At 38.6% G+C, this 19,341-nt stretch overlaps 1 protein-coding gene across 1 annotated transcript in view; it reads left to right on the forward strand.

Annotated features, from left to right (window-relative positions):
* LOC104462411 (lipid phosphate phosphatase-related protein type 5) overlaps positions 1-18,731 on the forward strand; it is a 23,663-nt gene extending 4,932 nt beyond the window's left edge. The window contains exons 3-5 of the mRNA XM_010074335.1: positions 7,259-7,435; positions 9,092-9,211; positions 17,896-18,731. Coding sequence (XP_010072637.1) covers positions 7,259-7,435; positions 9,092-9,211; positions 17,896-17,928 — 330 coding nt within the window. The 3' untranslated portion in view covers positions 17,929-18,731. The remainder of the gene's footprint in view (positions 1-7,258; positions 7,436-9,091; positions 9,212-17,895) is intronic.
* The last annotated feature ends 610 nt before the right edge of the window (positions 18,732-19,341 follow it).

Here is a 19,341-nt window from a genome sequence, read left to right on the forward strand (position 1 = left end):
ACACCATTTTTCAAACAATTGTATTGCTAATATTTAGACCTCTCTGTAATGTTTGCCTCCATTACTTTCTCTCAGCACCTATCAAGAAAGACTTTGCAATGGAAGTGTTGAATGGCAGCACTATGGTTAGGCATTTTCTCTACCTTGCTTCAAACACAGACACTTTCAAGGATGTATTACCTGTCTTCTTCAGACTTTGAGGTTTATTTTTCCCAGTGTACCAGAGTCTTCAAAATGAACTACTGTAAATCTATTCCAAAATCTCTAACCAAACTGGCTGGTACCTGGATTTCTCCTTAGATGTCTGCTCAACTCGTCTTAGATCTTCTGTTTGTTTTTGCTTGAGTTGGGTTAATAAGTTGACTGCAGCTGCTTTCACTTCTTATCAGCATTGCAGTTCACCCTTTCTCAGCTGGAACATCTGCTAATGTAGGTATTAAGGCAAACACTGCAAGTTTGTTAAATATAATATAGCTGTATAAGCCACATTTTGATATGTGTAAGCTGGCACAGCCTGGACAAATACGGGTATATTTTGAAGCAGACAAGTATGCACATACTTGTTTTTTTTTTTTTTTCCACGACTGAGACACAGAAATGAGAAGTCATGAGTCTTTTTTTGGTAGAATTTCAAAGTGATACATGAAGACTTAGTCTGTTCCCATGGATTTAAATATGTGACTTGTGACTAACAGTTGTCCTTTGGTGCTGCAGACCTAGGGGACTGGTCATTGCTAGTTGTAGTTTAAGACAAATTTTAATTAATTCTATAAAATTTTGCTTTTTTTGTTGTTTTATTCTTGTTGTGTTGGACAAGAGCAGCTGGTAGCCAACCTGTCTTGTAGGGTATGGTTTAAATTTGGTGTTACTGCATACATTTCGGACTTGCTTTGGATTTGTAATGATAGAGAAACAGGTTTAATGTCTTGATAATTGACATAGCCCTTAGGTCTGTAGGCTGCTCTTGTTGCTTTGTACTGTGAACCCTTGGCCTCAGGCAGGGCTAGCAGGTAAAGCTGACAAATTTTTCCTCTCTGCAGATCTTTTGGTGGGCCTGTGCTCATGTTTTCTGCAAGATTGTTGCTCCTGGCATTCTGCTGTATCGTCTTTGCTGTTTACTCTGTTTATAAGTCACTGGAAAAAGACAGCAAGGCAGTCTGGGTCACAGTGCTGGCAACAGGGGGATATTCTGTTCAATGTCATTCCTTGATCCAGTCTTTAGAGGTCTTGTCTTGCCTCTCCTTTATCTTGAAGAACCTGTTTGTCTTCTGCTCCATGGGCAGCTGGCAGAGGCATGAGAGGACTCTCCTTGATAGGCTTTAGGGAGTGTTCAAGAGGAAAAGGAGTAGCAGAGCCACCTTATTGAGTCAGATTTGCTGTCCATTTTTTGTTAGGAAATTTAAGAGTTAAAGGATTCTTTTGGCTGCTTTTCAGGGGCAGTGTTAGGAAAGTGGAATTTCTTTTCAGTATCTGGAGCAGCAAGTAAAAGTATCCCTTGATACTGATTGTACAGCATATATCATGGGCTTCATATATTTGGTGTATTAGTTACTTTCAGGCTGGAGAGTAAAATAACTTTACAATTTGGTCCAGGGAGTTCTCTAAAGACCTCTAGATATTTCTTGTCAGTCAGTTCTTCATTACAAATCAATTGCTCAAGATTATGACCTCTGTAGACTGCATCAGCTTTAATTAATATTTGGATATATCTTACAGTCCTGGTACATTGAGGGATACCTCTTTCTGCAGTTGTTTACCTACAACTGTGGGGAGCTCATAGTAGGAAACATAATAGTAAAGTCCAGCATTGCTAGAGCTTTCTCTTCCTTTTGCCAACTCAGATCCCTAACTTTGAAAACAATTTTTTTGGCTAGGGTCATCAATAATTACTGCAACACTTAGGGAGAAAGCTGGAGGAGGCTTCAAAATCACTAAAAAAAATATTGACTAGGCAGTTGCAGAAAGGCCCAGATGATTTGAGAATATGACTGTGGTTCGCCCTAGAAATAATTTGACCCAATAATTATTAATCAAGGAAGCTGAAGAGCTTTTAGGTTGTCAAACAGGATTCTAACTAAACATTGAACCTGATTATAGACTACCGTCTGCCATAGCTCACTACTTTTTCAGGTTTTTGATCTCCGAATATCTATTTTCTTGTAGGTATGATGAATATTGGAAGTTGTGTATTCCTCAGGTGGAATATCTAAACTTTACTTATATTACTTCAATAGTTCAAGATTATTTCTTTAATGATAGAACGTTATAAAAGCAAAACAAAGCATGAGATAACGTATTTGAAGTGTTGCCTGAGATAGGTGCCTGTACAGTGATTCCTTCCTCTTTCTGCTTGTTGTGTCATGAGTCATTATTCTCTGCCCACTAACGGACTGGTCTGTCTCTTTGTCAGTCCCCCAGACCATCTGCTTCAAGGAGGACCAAAACAGCAAGCACAGAGGGTATCTTCCTACCTGCATCCCCGGCCGCAGGCTGATGAAATCAGATAGAAAAATAAATTTCTCTCCTGGCTGGTGCACCAGCTCTACTCTACCTCCACTCTAACTAAAATGGGACTCTGGGACCTGTTCTGTGTGTGTTTGTGTACATAGATATTTGTGTGGATGAGTCTAAAGATAGCTGAAAGAAGACGACTAGGAAGAGCTTGCAGCATAGCCCAGGAGGCCACTTTGTCCTGCACTTGACATACAATTCCTGTTGTTCTCTTATAGTATTGGAATGATTTTGTTTGCACTAGATTTAGGCCATTTTTCACTTGTCAGACTTGCAACATGACACTTTTGAAAGCTTTCCCAGTACAAGTGCCAACACTATGATTATTCCTTATATTGTGACCTGAGACAGTCATGTCAGAAACCTCACAGGTAGCTTTGTGTGGTGGGTTAAGCAAGGCTGGATGCCAGGTGCCCACCAAGCCACTCTCACTTCCCTTCTCAGCAGAACAAGGGGAAAGAACATAAGATGAAAAAAAACTGTTGTGGTGGGTTAAACTTGGCTGGATGTCAGGTGCCCACCAGGCCCCTCTGTCACTCCCCCTTCAGCAAAATAAAGGGGGAGAATAAGATGAAAAACTCATGGGTCAAGATAAAAGCCGTTTAACTAAAGGCCAAGGCCACGCACAGAAACAAAAGTCAAACATAGATGTTATTCTCTGCTTCCTCTCAGTAAGTGATGTCCAGCCACTTCCCGGGAAAGCAGAGCTTCAGTGTGTGCAGCAGCTGCTCCTGGAGACAAACACAGTAACCAATGCCCCCCCTTCCTCCCTGCCCTTGGCTTTTATGGCCGAGCTGAGGTCACATGGTCTGGAACAGCCAATCCGGGTCAGCTGTCCCGGCTCCGCCCCTCCCAAGCTGTGTTATAAACCCCCTGCTGGCTGCCAGGGCAGCACTCAGCACTGGGGGGCTGCTGTGGGGATATAAACCCAATACACCTGTGGGTCAGGATAAAGGCAGTTTAATAAAGAAAAATACCAAGGCTGTGTGTGGAAGCAAAGGAAAACAAAGATTTTGTTCTCTACCTCCCATCAACAAGTGATGTCTGGCTGCTTCCTGGGACGTTGGGCTTCAATACACGTAGCAGTTGCTCTGGGAGACAAACGTCATGTTAACGAATGCCCCCCTCCTCTTCATTTCCCTTAACTTTTATTGCTGAGCTGACATCATATGGTATGGAATATCCCCTTGGTCAGTTTGGGTCAGCTGTCCTGGCAGTGTGCCCTCCCGAGATCCTGCCCACCCCTGGGGCCCTGAGCCTACTGGGGCGGGTTGCTGGGGAGACAGCCTTGATGCTGTGTGAGCACTGCTCAGCAGTAGCCAAACCACTGGTATTATCAACACCTTTCTCTAGCTGCTGATGCAAGACATGGCACCATGAGGGCTGCTATGGGGAAATTAACTGTCAGCCAGACACCATACACTTTGTCTTTGGTGGTGATGGTCATGGTTTTGACTCTTACAAATGCAAGTTTTCAAAACCACTTCAGCTAAAGGTTTTCTTTCAATTTATGAGGTTCTCTGAAGATTTCACTTCTAGCATCTTGAAGACTGAAGGTCAAATGTTTGTGTTTTCCTGAAAATCTAGTAAATACTGGTATATAGAACAATCGGATAACATCCACCTCCTTATATGACTCTGCCAGTGTCTGCTTGCTGGTATCACCTTTATGTGTTTTCTTACTAAAATCTTGTTTTAGTAAAAAGGAAAAGCAAGAGCAGAAGTTCTTCAAGAGAAGACTTACCACTGAGCTGATATTGCAGGAGAATGTGCAGCCTGCAAAATTAATTCTAACTTCTGAATCAATCCTTGACCTTACATACAAAATCTCTGCTGTTGGTCTTGCTGTTGACTGAAAGATTTCTTTAAATAGGTTCCTCCTCTCCCAATTTCTGTTCTTAAAATGAACTGAGATGGACTTGTTCAGTAAACATCTTTAGCTATGTAAAAATTTATATTGTCATTCATTCTTTCTAATGTTTTAAATTACTGCGCTATTTTCCTTTGTTGATACTGTATTTAATATTTATAAAAAGAAAGAAGAAAAATGCAGTCATCTTTTCAAGATGTTTATTCTTTGTCAATTACTGACTGTGCTGACTTATAGCTTTCCTTCCAGAATCAAGAAGAAAACAACTGCTTAATTATATTTTATTCTTAGTGCAAATCAGATCTTTGACCGAGTTTACTGTTTTACTATATTGTACTAGAGCTGCGAGAAGTCAAGTTTAAAAATGGACATCTATGAATCCTGCCTTGAAATAGTCTACATTTGCTAGGTAGAGTTTTGCAAATATACAGACTTTTTGCTACACTGTTTCAGGAAAAGCTTGCCCTGTTTCTATTGATTCTTTAATAATATTTTAATATAATATTCTTAACACCAGTGGTGTCTGTTCTTTAAAGAAAAGATAGAAATGGTACCTACACTAGCAGAACCCTCAGGTTATTGTGAATAATGGACTGGGCATGACAACCTTGACTGCACACATAGGAAGGGACTTAGCCAACGGAGGGCTTTATTAATACTCACATGAGGCACAGCATGAGTCTTAAGTTGTTTCTGCTCACTCAGTGCTTTGTCTGAGGAGGGATTTGAAGGACATGCTTGATTGTAAAAAGATTTTGAGAATTTTCTGCAGAGCACTTTTTAGCTTTGGATTAAAAATGTTGAGGTTTGACTGAAGTACTGCAGAGTCAAGTATTTGTATCGTGTGTTTTGACTTCATAAAAGTTGAGATCTTCTTAGGGGATGACCAGGTGTTACAGATAACTGCAATATATCACCAATACCTGCCTTAAACAGGTATCAACTCTGTTTGAGTTGATTTTTTCCTTCTCAGTAGTCCTTTTGATTTCATATGCCATGGTACAGAATAAAATGCAAGATAGCTTCCTGCCAGCTTCCCTATGTCAACTTCACCCAAGCTGTATTTGAAATTTGGTGATCTTGCTGTATTCAAAATATTAGAATATTTTCCCTAGCACCAGATGTTGTAACATGTATAGTGGTGTAGTATCTAGGAGTACAATGAGACTCACTAAAATAGAGGGTTGCTGAGTAACTCAGTATGCAAGGCTCTGTCTGTAGTGTGAAGAAAACCAGTGGGGCTTAAAAGCTGGAAGCTGCAGTTTTCAGCATTGCACATGGTAAGAGTAACTCACTGAAGAGAACCTGCAAAAATATAAGGAGCTAAAGTCAAATGGAAAAATGCTATTTCTGAAATGGTCTCGGAAGAAGAAAGGAGAAATATGGTTTGGAGATACACCCGAAAACTCATTTTTTCAAACCTTTGTTTTGTCTGCATTAATTGAAAGCTTGCTGCTAGTTTGTTCATCACATAAGGTACACTGAAGGTGTATGTGTTGTAGTGCTCTGCTGTGATTTTAAGCTTAAGCTTTGATTTGTCCTCTAAGCCATGGTTTTTTTCTCTCATGTTTTGAACAAAATTACTGGCAGATGTTGCTCTTTTCAGACAAGCTCTGACCACTACTTCCTTCACTTAATTTATCTTAACTTTAACCATGGTTCCTAAACTTCTTCCTGACTGGATTATTGCAGCACTTCATAACTGATTACCCAGTAAATTCGGCTGAAGTTTCAGCTAAAAAAACCCAAAGGACTGCCCATTTGTTGGCCAAAAAGGTACTGGTTCTTCAGTGCAGATTCATCTGTTTCTCTTTGCAGTTCAGAGTGGTGGCGTTACGCACTTGGGAGTCTCTATGGAAACTCCATAGAAAATATTTGCATTCTTCAATCTAAAAACTTCAGCTCTGTCTAAATGGGAAGGGTTTAGGGATTTCTGTAGTTTAATTGCAGAAGCATCTTCTGCAGAAAGTAAATACTTTTTTCTCAAAAATCTTGTTAGTGGAAGTGTAATTTTTCAGGGGGGAACTTTCACGTTGGCTTAATGCCAAGATGCAAGAGAATGGAAACTCAGAGATTTGGTATTCATTTCTTCCATTGGCTGATCAGAGCTTGGAAAGTGCTGGCATAAACCTAGTAGTCACTAATGCACCCTTAGGGCAGAAGAGCTGCACTGTCATCAGGGAGTACTTTTAGTTCAGTAGTATTGCACAGGGAGAGTTAGACTGCAAGCAGGGCAGATTGATTTCTTTAAGTTTGATGCATAAAAGTTTCTGCATTTAGATTGGTTTGTGTGCTGGGGGGGGATTGGTATTAAACATCCTCTGTCACCATCAGTGAAGTACAGGGGTGTATTGGTTTAGCACTAGTTGAAACTATTACCTGTTAGTTATAAAAGTAGATGCTGTCGTTTAGTTAACTTTTTACTGCTTTTTGACAAATCTCTAACTGATCACATGGAGAAGTTGTGTATGAGGAAGAAAAGCATTTGCTAAGAAAAATGAGGCCTTGATGTAGCCCCTTTCAGGGTAAAGATCTTCTTCTATTATTGTCAACACTGTGCAGTGAAAAATCAGTCTCTCTACCTCTCTTCATAAATAAGTACATAGATTGGGAGTAATAGGAGGTTTATCTAATTTGCCTGTTTTTGGGGGAGCTTTTCAGGTTCATATAAAATGAAATTTTGCTATATGGTCTAATTCTTTTTCTGTGAAAAGGCTGTGGTGACTTTTATGTAGCACTGTACTTTCTGGTTTCTTTACCAAAAAAAAAAAAAAAGCCAAATAGACATAGTCTATTAAAATAAAATGTAGAGATTTTATTCACCAATTAGTGGGAAATATCTATTAGCCTTATACTTTCTTCCTTTCTAATTTTCAGATGTATATCACCAACACAGTAAAAGCCAGAGGAACAAGGCTTGCAAAACCTGTTCTGTGTTTGGGCTTAATGTGCTTGGCCTTCCTTACTGGAATCAACAGAGTAGCAGAGTATCGAAATCACTGGTCAGATGTAATAGCAGGATTTATAATTGGAATATCTATAGCAGTATTTTTGGTAAGTGTATGTCTGTGTCACTTCTGTTTGAAAAAAATCAGTGTATAATTTTGTATCTCTTAAAAAAAAAGAATTAGTAGCCTTGACTTTTCAGACAACTAAATGACAAAAGGGGTGTTTCTAATTTTTGTTTTTAGTTAATTATTGATTTCATTATTTACATACACTCAGAAATGTGAAGTCAAGAAATTAATGACCAGATGATCTCTTTTATTTCCTTGTAAACCAGACTGAAGCATTTCAACCAATAATTTTTGCATCAAGCCCCACTTTAAGCAACTGTATATCCTTCAGAATAACACCTAGTCGTGATTTAACGTATAAAGTATTAAGTTCAATAGAGTGATACCTACACTGATCAGTAAAGAAGTAGCGCTTCTTTTCTGGCTTTGAAATAACCCTATTGAATTTCTTTCATGCTAATTCAGTTTTACATTGAAATTTTATGTGATTCTGTGTCAAAAAATCCTTGTTTATCCTTTTCCTTTTCTGGAACTGTGTTCCAAAGCAAGATTGTTAGTCACAGTTCACAATGTGTCTGTGTCAGAAAGCTGTCGCTAATCTATTAATCACCTTCATTGATAACTTCAGTGCAAGACCATGGCATAGCATAGTCGCTGCTGTTTACTGCCTGCAAGTTTGCCTGGAAGTTTGTAATAGTACTAAATACACATTTGAATTCCTTCCCCATGAAAACACTTTTGAACTTGATTCTTGGATCTCAAGGTCTTGATCTCAGGGTCTTGAATCTGAAGACTTGGCTTGGCTGAGAACTCTCACAAGGATGGCTGAGGTGGGTGCTTTCACTCCTCTGCAAAATGCGGGGGTGACTTTAGGTCTCCTTTAAAATAGCTGCTTGCACTTCCAAATGTTCCCTTCCATACAAGGTGTCCAGAAGTTATATTTGGTTGTTCATTTTTAAGAAGGTTTTCCATTTTGTTTGTGACCTTAAAGTCATAAAAGAGAACAGAATAGGAAAGAAATCTGTCCCGGCATTTTTTCTTATGTTTTATAATGTATATTGCATAAACTCCTTTGAGTAGCATGGCATCAAATTTAGTTGTGTTTTGATGAAAATACAACAGGCAAATATTGCTGCTTGGCTGAGTGTCTGAATTAGTAGCAACACTAACAAAACTGCTATAGATCACATTCCTAAATCCCTCTGTGAGAATCACTTATGTGCTGAGCAGGTTTAGAGTTCAGTTCAAACCTGGGGATGATCCTTGCCTTTTTATTCTCCCTTTCTCACACTCCGTTTGAGTAAATCTTTGCTGGTCAAAACTTAAATGGTACTGTCCCTTCATAGGAATTTGAGGTTCTTGCCATATTGTGCTGCGTGTGCTCTGGACTTCTATTCCTGATAATAGTTGGTATTCCATTATTCAGCTTCAGTAATGGATTTGCTTTTAAGTAAGAAGGTTTTTTTTCTTTGTTTCTCAGATGACACATGTAACAATAAATTGGTTGAAAATCTTTTGTCTTGAAATATTAATTAGAGATTTTCTGTAAAACATGAACTTCACATTTCTGTGTTTCTACTGTAAGCTGTGACTAAAGCTGGTGTCGGTTCTGCCTAATTATGGATGTCAGGATCAAAGCTCAAAAAAATGAGTTGTTCTTCAGCTATTCTATTTATCTTCTAATCTCTTCTAGGTTGTTTGTGTGGTAAATAACTTCAGAGGACGTCAACCAGAACATGAACATTCTCATATGGATAATCCGGCCCAGATGCCCGTGATCAGCATACCCCGAGTAGAAAGCCCTTTAGAAAAGGTAATGTCTGACTTTTTAAAAAACAACTAAATAAAATGTAGCTTTCCTGGAAGGATGATGCCAAAGTATCTTGACAAGAGTGCCAAGGTAATCAGATTTAAAGTAAGGAGACATGGCAGTGAAAGGAGAAAGAAGGGAAGAATTAATTCAGAGACACTGTTTGGAGACTCTTCATGTCACCTTGAAGAACAGTTGCTATGTATCAGTCCAGTTTACTGCTGTAGCCACTGCTAAGTCCATGGAGTCAGGCTCAGTAGAACCAAGGCCCTCTTTCCTTGTGTTGCTCAAGTAAGTTTGATTAACACTTTGTCTGAGAGTCCACAGAGCTTGAAGTACTTAGAAAATGTAACCCCTGAGCCCAAGAGGTTATGCAATTTAGGTACAAGTGTCGTTTGCTGTATTTTTGGGGGTATGTCCTCAGGCTAGTGTAGAGCATGGGATGCAGTCCCTTCTGGATCAGCTGTGGGACTTCTGTCATTAGGCACCTGCTAGCCCCAGGACAGGGCACCCACTTGGAAACGCTGGGGATCTCACATCTGCACTAGCAGGGCAAACAACTTAATGACCGTGATAATAAGAGACAGTAACATGGGTCATACAGTAACGGCACAAAATCCATGATCTCTTGCCAAAGCAAATAGGATTTTGAACTAGGACACGCTAGTGATAGTCTCCTGGGTATGCCAAGAATTTTTGCATGAGTAAGTACCGTGATGTGTTTAGAATTTATTTTAGTTCCCTTTAATACAAATTTACGGTTTTTGAAGATGATGATGTACTATATCAGTGTTAGGTAAGAGTATCTTTGAAGATTTCATGAGCAAGCAAGAACTGAAATAGATAGGATAACCAAATAAAGAGCACATTTTAGGTGTATATACCAGGGGGAAAGTTTGAACTACTAATGCAAAGTTTGAAAGCAATTCTACTTTTTCTAGTGACATTATCTGTCATTATTTCTTAAAATCTCTTATGTTAGGCCCATGTTTAAAGATGGTAAACAATTTTACACTGGGTAGGGCACCCAAAAGTATGTTTCTACAGCATTCTTTTAAATCCAAATTACTGTTGATATTTTTGCCTATTAAACATAAGAAGAAATGTTTTTAACCACTTCCCAGTCTGTCTTAGTCACTTGGAAGTGGTGGAAGTTGTCCTTCAGTAAAAATTGCTACTAGCCCTGGGTTTGTTATTCCTTTCCTTGAAGGGAAATAAGATTTCTTTTCAGAATGATCTAACATGCCTTTTTGAACCAAATGTGTCTAAGCTACTTCTGCTGATATCTTGTCATAAGGAGGTCAGAGTCTCATTTGCTTGAACAAGCATTTAGATGATGAATGTGTATCTTCAAAATAATCCATTCAGTAAACTTTCTGTAAAATGTCAAAACAAAACAAGATGTCAGTTGTCCTAGAACATACCACGTTAATAAGATCATGTCTTATTTACATGCTAGGCTCTCCTGCAATAGAAGCCATTTCTGCAGCTCAAAAGCCATTGTACGTGATGAATGTACATTCCCTGGCTGTTGAAATCTTTAAATTTTTTCTGGGGATAAAGGCCTCATGTTAATGTAGTGTTTCTACCCGACTTGACACCCCCCCACTTATGATGAGAATTGGCTTTGACAAGATTGAAATGTTGTGGGGAAAGCTATGGGAAGTGGAGAGATGGTGGCAGGAATAATGTGTGCTCTGCTTGAGGATGACCTCTAACATTTGTGATCTGCCCAGGACTCTGTTATATTAAAGAGGTTCTTTCCTTTTGAACCCATATTCCCATGGCAGTAGAATGCAGCTGTTTGCTGTCATGGAACTTCTCTCTAGGTAATTAAATTGGGGACTGCCAGCAGGGTGTTACACTTTGTGAGATCTCAGTGTATGGATTCATCTTGGGTTTGTCTATGTTGCAAAGCCTTTCTCTTTTCCAGACAGAGAGGATGAGGTGGGAGGATGATAATGTGGAGACTTTGCTATTTGTTGGGAAAAGCTTTCTGCTGTTTCCACCCTCAGGAAGTTTAAATTTGAATTAGCAAATAATTGATGAAAAAGTTACATGTTGGTGCTTTAGGTGTTGAGTTTTTGTGGACTTTTTTCTTCTTTTCAATGTTTAGACTAAAGTTTTAGATAGAAGTCAGACTCTGTTAAATAAAAGGCACTAAGAATAACACTTATGTGGAACTAAGGTCTATATTGAGCCATCTCAGTTACCTATTATCACTACAGTAATTATTAACTTAGTCTTTTTAACTCCCTTCTTATTTTACATCCTTTGTTCTCCTCTGGAAAGAGAGAGGTGCTAAATAATTTGTGTGCTACTTGCCTTTCACCTACTTTAGCCATGTGCAAGTTACTTTTCACTACATTTCAGTTATGGCTGTTCCAGTTCCATATTCTGAATGCACATACATTTACATGTGGCTTATTTTAAATCTGTTTTTCCTTATTCTCAGTCTGCAAGCTCCTGTGCCAATATTAAAGTCAGCTTACTGTCAGAAATCAGCTAGTAAGAGTGGCACAAATCCTGACTGCCTGAGGTTGTGATGGGGTAAGGCAGTGCTAGGATGAAGCAATGCAGCTCTGCAATTAGTATTTTTTAAAAGTGAGCAATTCAGAGACGCTGTCTTAAAGAATGACTTCATTAGAAATGCCTGCCAGATGGGACCTCACTCATTGCAATTTTGTTATAAATTCACCCGTAAATGAATAAGCATATGGTGCATCACACAGACCTGGAAGCACCTTATTATGTGTCCAGATCTGCTACTTGCTATTCCAGTGCTTTTTCCTGCTGGAGAATGAATGCTCTCGGCTTGCTTGCCATGCTCGCTGTGCTGCCACTGTCTGAGTTCTGGTGGAGGTTAAGAGCTACACCTGAAGTGCACTTAAATAGGAATATGTGTATTTGCAATATTCTGAATTGAGCTGCTGCTGGTTAATGACAAGGGTAGATACACTTCTGTTTAATTGTGGTGCGCGGAGATGATTAAGCTGTTCTGCATGGGTACCTGTTCTGCATGGTTCTCACGCACTCAAATAAGCCATAGTTGCAGAGTGTCTCCTTGAAGAATCCTTGCCAGAGCTGGCTCAGCAATGCAGACTTATTCCTTTCACCTTAACTACATTCATCTTCAGAATTAATGAAAAGAATGAAAGCCAAGAAACCACATCACTCACCCATCTGCTCCTTTTTCTCTCCTGTCTCTGACCTTCTTCGTCTCTTACAAGATAACTCATATTTCAGTTAGCTGGCACTCTCCTACAGAGTAGAGGCTCTCTTCCTACCACAGTAAAGGTTGGAGACTCCTGTTTTTTTGCAAGAGTTACTGGGAAACAGGGATATTCTGGGTAGTACCCGGAAGAGTTTAAAGTTCAGCTTCATCCAGTGCAGTCACAAACGATTTTTTCTATTTTCTGTTTCATGGGACATTATTTCATGCTACAGTTCCCTGAAATTGTCCCAGGCTTACAGAGGGCTCGTACGTGTCTTGTAGTAGCTGCTAACTCTCCTAGACTTTTTTTAAAAAATAAGTGTTCTTTGAAAAAATCAAATACAAAGGGAACATGGAACATTTTGGGATTAATTGAGGCAGTAGAGAGAATACTGAGGTAAGAGGTTTTAGAAGGAAGCATTGGGTTAGCAGAGGCACCATGGTTCATCTCCTCTGAGATGAGATGATTACTGTGTCTGATCATCAGTGCTTTCTGTAGCTGTTCAGTACTACTTGCACAGTGGATTCTCTGCAGTGCTCTGTCTGACAGCTAAGCTGCATTTATCCCCAAAGTCTCTGCTTGACATTCCTTCATAGTGCTACTTCTGTCGGGAATCCCCAAACCAGGTCCCTAAACACAGTCACCATTCCTTGTTACAATGAGGTTTCTTTTACTCCACCCGTAGGACTGACTCTTCAGCATGACTGTGAACTAGAAACAGTTTAAGGTCTTTATGTTAGGGTCTCCTCTCTCTCTCTTTCTCTCATCCATTTCTGTTTTAATGGTGATACACATTTGGAATTTCACTAACAATATGTGACATTCTTGTTGCCTATCATACCAATTGCTAGTGACTATCGGTGTTAATTGTCTCAAAAATCTTGTTGAGTTTGACACTATAATTTGTGTTCTATTGTGTATGTGCCAAAGGTAAAGGTAGTGATAAAACACTTTAACAACAGTAAGTATAGATATTGCAGTGGATCCTGTAGTATTTTAAGACTGGGGAAGCTTCACCCTTCTGTTTTTAATGTATTTTTTTTTCTATTTACTCTATCTTGATTATTCATGAGACATAGAATAGCTTCTTCACAGTGTCAGAAAAGGGTATTTTTAATTCTCAGTGTTACTGGTTTTTTTTCTTGGTCTTAAGCATTTTGGTACCAAGTCTTTCATTGGTGTGTGCACTTACTACATGGCCTGGGGAGTCCGGTCTGGTCCCTGGGGCTCTCCAGGGGAGCAAATGGGGGAAAGGCTTTGTGTCTATTTCTGTTGCTCCAAAATATTTTAGTTGAGAAGTATTCAAATACTGTTGTGCTTGATGTCCGGAAGTGCACATAGGTATGCACACAGACAGTGGCTCAGTGCAGGTATGTGTATCTTCAGGACGGCTGGACTGGAATCCATGTGCTTACATTAACTTATAGGCAGATGTTCATATTTCTGTTGTCATAATGGTTCTCTCTTGACAATACGTATGTTAAAGGAGATGCAATGCACCGTTGTTTCAGACACAGAAACACATAGCCAGGAGAGGCAGCTCATAAAAGACCTTAAGCAATTGTGTTTCAATGTCAAGCATTTGAATTTGCATTCATGTCCTGCTTTTCTGCTTAAATCTAGTCCTGAGTCATTGTACACGAATTGTTTCTGTTTGAATGCAAACTGTGATCATCACATCTAACATTCAAATAAAATAATATTTAAACATAGGAAATGGAACAATATATTCAGTGTGACCTCCTCAAATATGCATGTTGTAGGTGTTACAGAATCAAGGTATTAGTAGCAGTCAAGAAGATCCTTTACAACGAAACTCCCTCAAAGCACGCATCATTAGGTTTTTCTCCTGGATATCAGGAACGGACCATTTTGAACATCTTCATATAAGGCAATAAACGTATGTGCGCGAGAGCGCACACGAGTGTCTGTGTGTGGAATTGAAGCAAAGGCAGATGCAGTGTGGCAGCAGCATTCTGTGCAGGTCTGCAATGTTTTAAATGGGGAATTTAACTGGAACTCATTATTTTCTCTAAAAATTTGATTTGTCCAGTAAAAGCATGCTTACCACGAGAATTGTGTGATAACATTATCATTATAGTATGATAAATTGTCATTTGCCTGAACAACTATTTTTCTATACAAAAATAGTTCTCAACTATAGTTCTCAACTCAATAGTTTCTAACAAAAATACTGAACAAATATTTTTCTATTTCTTTTATGAAAGTCCACTATGTCAAAGACTACAAACAGTTTTTCAAATTCCTATTTTCAAAAATGGAAAAATCTTTTTTAGGATTATGACTTTCTGAATATTTCTAGCTGTATTCATGAGAGCAGAAGAGAAAAAAAAAAACAACAGGTAAAAAATATTAAATATGTATAATGAAAACTGAAAACCGCAAAAGAATTGTCATGGATTTCTTCAATGCTTTAGCATTATCAAAGCATTTATAAACATAAGTCAATTGAACTCTTAACAGAAGATACACAGGTATGGAACATTTCCCCCCAGAAACCTGCACTCAAGGCTTAGCCTTTTTACATTTCTGTTAGTGGTGTGAGAGCATGGTTATGAAGCATGCTTTGTTCATGTGCTGCTGATACTGTCAATTTAGAATGAATAATAAAAAAGCTGGCATGCCTGGCTCTGAAACTGCTGCTGTTGAGCAGACCCTCAGCATATTCTAATTCTTTTGGATACTGTAGGGGAAATCATTTCCCATGGAGCTGGAGAAGCTGAGGTCTTGTGCATGGCTTTCTGCTTGTCTGCTGCATCTGTGTGAATCTGTTTGCTGACAGTGGTTAGTATCTCACAGCGAACTTTGTCACAGTCAATCTAAGCAGAAGATCACAGTAAGAGAGCTGAAATGCAGCTATTCAAGAGGAATGCTGTTTGGTGTTTTTTTTTTTTTCCCTGTAAAGAGTCTCAGCAAGGCTTATTTATAGTTTTGCCTGAGACAATAACATATGAAAAGCCATGAATACCCGGGCAGTTGTGTGAATCTGTGATTCTTGCCATCAGCAAGTGATTAATTTTGACCTAGTTACGTGTCACCCTGCTGAGTCCATTGGAAACTAATTGACGAGTCTTCACTAGGGTCAAAATCAATAGCTCTGTGATCAGTAGTTTAGCAGTTCTCTCTGAGGGTTTATTGAGGAAGGGGGATTTCTGTATTATTATATTGCATGCTCCACATGTCCTTCCAGGAATGGTGATCTGCTCATTTTGGAAGTGTTGCTGGCAGGAGCATGAAACACGTTTTCCTTTCCTAAGTAAAAGTTATCCAGTCCTGAATTAATACCACATGAAAGAGCATTTAGTTCTCTGCATCACAGACAAACGTGTGTCAGATAGAGAATGGGATAGCACGTAGCAGCACTTGAAAGAATTTATTAGAATAAATAACAAGGATTTTTTTTCCTCTAATTCCTCATTTTAAAACCATTTTACTTATCAACAAAGTGAACAATTTTAGAATTATGCTAGCTTAAGTTGACAGGATAATTTTCAGGTCTCGATAAGGAAAATAAAGTAAATACTGTGAAGAAAATGTCATAATAGCCTCATAGCAACTCCAGAGTCATCGAGGTTGCCCAATGTTCATCTTTCCTATACTGAAAGCAGAAGACAGCCCGCCAACTAAAATGCTTTGAAATATTAATGTTTTGTTTTCTAACTAGGAAATGTAATTTTGCATTTCTTCTGCAGAATCAGAATCTAGAAGCAATGACATCTGCTAATATTGTTTACTGAAAACATTTTCACTGCAAGTTACACACTGATTCTTTCTTCTAATGCTTTTTTAAAAATCTGTGGGCTATGGTTTAATTATTATTCTTTACTTAGAATATATGCATTCTCTTTTAGAGAAGAACGTACAGAGATGCTTACTGTTTGGTGGTCTCTTATGAAAGCTGTCATAAAAATTTGTGGATGCTCCATCCCTGGAGGTGTTCAAGGCCAGGCTGGATGAGGCTTTGAGCAACCTGCTCTAGTGGGAGGTGTCCCTGCCCATGGCAGGGGGGTTGGAACTTGATGATCTTTAAGGTCCTTTCCAACCCAAACCATTCTATGATTCTGTGAAAATACCATTGCTAGAGCTAAAATGCATATTATGGGTTGGGGGAAGAGACCTCATCTTCCTGGACACAGTGCTGCTATAGCACAGTGAGAAAGGGAGCACAGTTGCCAGCCTTGTTTGGAGAGGGGAGAATAAGAGGCAGGTCTCCTGTGAAAATCAAAGATGCCTGCTGGCCTCCCCCAGCACAGACTGATAGACAAATGTCCAGACAGTTTAAAGAAGAACTGGGAAATACAAACTTGGGTAGTGACCACTGTTTGTCTCCAGCACTTCCTATGGTGCGTGATAAGGGATTTTCTGAAGGACTTTGAACAACCCTTAAGCAAAAAAAGGGAGGTGTATCCTACTCTCTTTGAGTTATCTACATTACCCCTCCTCTTCAGCTTGCACCTCCTCTCTTCTGACTTTAGTCTGCTCCAGGAGAGGAAGTGATCAGAAAATCTGCAGTGCTTTGTGTGGTATTATTTCCCTCTGTGCATTTTTGTGCAGGGGAACAAATATGTGGCTTAACATCAAGATTCTCTTTATTAATTTTACACACTGCATGTTTTATAAAAAATGGTGGCAGTCAAGGATACCATGTGCCTAAAGGGAACATACAGTTCCTTTGGATCCTGTACATCACTGTGCAGTTGAGTCTTCACCTACCAAATGTTTGCAGAGGCACTTGCTTAGGTTAGAGCATGAGAAAAAAAAGCAAAGCTCTTTGGAATGCTGCAGTTTTACTGTGTAGACTTGAACATAGTATAATGACATGCTGATACACATCTTTGCATTTGTAAGAATTGTCCTGTTGAAGGAAAGAGGAGAATAACATCGCAAATGAGGAGGACACTAGTGATTCTGAAAAAGAAATTTTGAATATGAATTCTCAGCTGCTGAGTGCAATTTTGTTGTAGCATTTCGCTACTTGATTCTGTGCCATTGAGCTCATGGGGAGCAATTAATCTTTTAAAAAAATGCAACATTAAAATTGTATTAACACTGAAATAAATTTTATAATCTCTCAAACTGTAATTTTAATTTCTAGGGATTTTGCTCTAAATTATTAATAAGGTAGCAATAAAAGCACAGCTAACTCAATTACTCACTTTGTTACTTGATTTTAAAAACCTCATCTAAAACTAAAATATCATGGAACCATTGCACCTAATTACTCTGTTCAGCATACTTTATATCCAGTCTTCCAACGGTTAATAAAGAATTGCTATGGCAATGAGTGAGAGTACTGCAGTGAAAAGCAGTTTTATTTACATCATCCTGCAATAGTCTCTGAGTGTAAGGCTGTTCCTGGAGCACAACAGGCAAAAACTTTCACAATGCCGATGGATGTCTGTCTGTGTGGTTTATGGGTTTTTATCTGTTTGTTTTTCCTTTAACTCGTAGAACCACATCACGGCCTTTGCAGAAGTCACATGATGTTGACGCTGATGTATATGCACTCCATTGGACTTCATCTCTTTTCACAGCCCACACACGATAATTGCAGTATATCAAAAATAAGAAATTTTTAGAAGTCCTATTTCTGACTTGATTTTTACGTCATTAAAATGATACCAACATTTTGAAGAATTCTTTAATATTAGAACGTCACTTTACTTTCTAGCAAAAATATTAACTGTTTACTTTTTGATGGAATGGGACAAACTGAGCACTACTTACATTTATCTGACAGTACCCTCTATTTTCGGTTTTCATTGTTTTTAATGGTTCATGTACCTATTCCAAAAGTACTTCATATTTTGATTTGACTTTTGAGTTTTAAAATCTACATTTTTAATTCAGCATGAACTTGTTTCCATTTGAGGCGATTTCAGTGTATAAAAACTAGGCAAATATTATGTTCTGTATGAAAATGCTGTTTGCACATTGTATTACGCTGTATTCCATGTAAGATATCATTCAAACAGTATGTTATATGTAAGACTGGTGCTTCTGCTTTTGAAGAGAAAAAAATGCCAATTTTTACTGTAATAAGTATTGTATCATAATTAAAAGTTTATTTATTTGGATATTTTCCTGACATAATTGTAGTTGAATCGTTGTTTTGTAGTTCTTGAATGTCTTGGATGATATATATGTATCTAGGTTAAAAGAAATGAAAATAATATAGAAAGTTTGATCATTGATATATTCTTTATTACTAATGATAGCCCCTGAAAGGTTAAGGGTTCCGTTCTTAGCTCAGCTTATCTGATGGGAAGCCGTGCTATTCATACATCGCCTAAACAAATTATTCAAGGAAGCCTGCATCTTCTCATATTTGTTGTACACCCTGATATTGTGCTGGCAGAATGGGTGCTAAGATGATAAGAGGGTCACTGGCTTAGTGAGAAGAGTGCATATGAGTTTCTATTCTCTGTTTTCACGTTGGAGCACTCATGGAAAAAACAAAATGGCTTCATTAATTTTCTTCAGCCTAAGTGATCAGAACAGGCAGACTTTCTCTCTACAGATCTTTGTATTTCTGTTTGCGTTTCAGGGTCATATTCTTGCAAATATTCCTCTGTCAGTCTGTGCAGTGTTGACAAATTGATTTTTCTTCAACATCAGGCAATGTTATCATATCTCTGTTATTGCTGTGAATAATCAAATTGCGCCTCCCTTTCCAAAAACAGCCTAGCTGACTATTCATAGTGAAGTTGTCCTATAAAAATTGAGCGCTAAATGGATCTGGATATTGTAGATGCTGAAGATGCTCTTAACACCTGCCAGGAAGTTTTCCTCTGGCAGCGGTTGATACAATGCTAGCACTATAGACACACTGAGAATAGTAATGTTCAGTGCAGGCTGTTGAACATCCTAGGCCTTAAATTTTCCATAATTCAGTGT

This window comes from Pterocles gutturalis, unplaced genomic scaffold, assembly GCF_000699245.1.
Source record: "Pterocles gutturalis isolate BGI_N339 unplaced genomic scaffold, ASM69924v1 scaffold15772, whole genome shotgun sequence".
Classification (NCBI taxonomy): Eukaryota; Metazoa; Chordata; class Aves; order Pterocliformes; family Pteroclidae; genus Pterocles; species Pterocles gutturalis.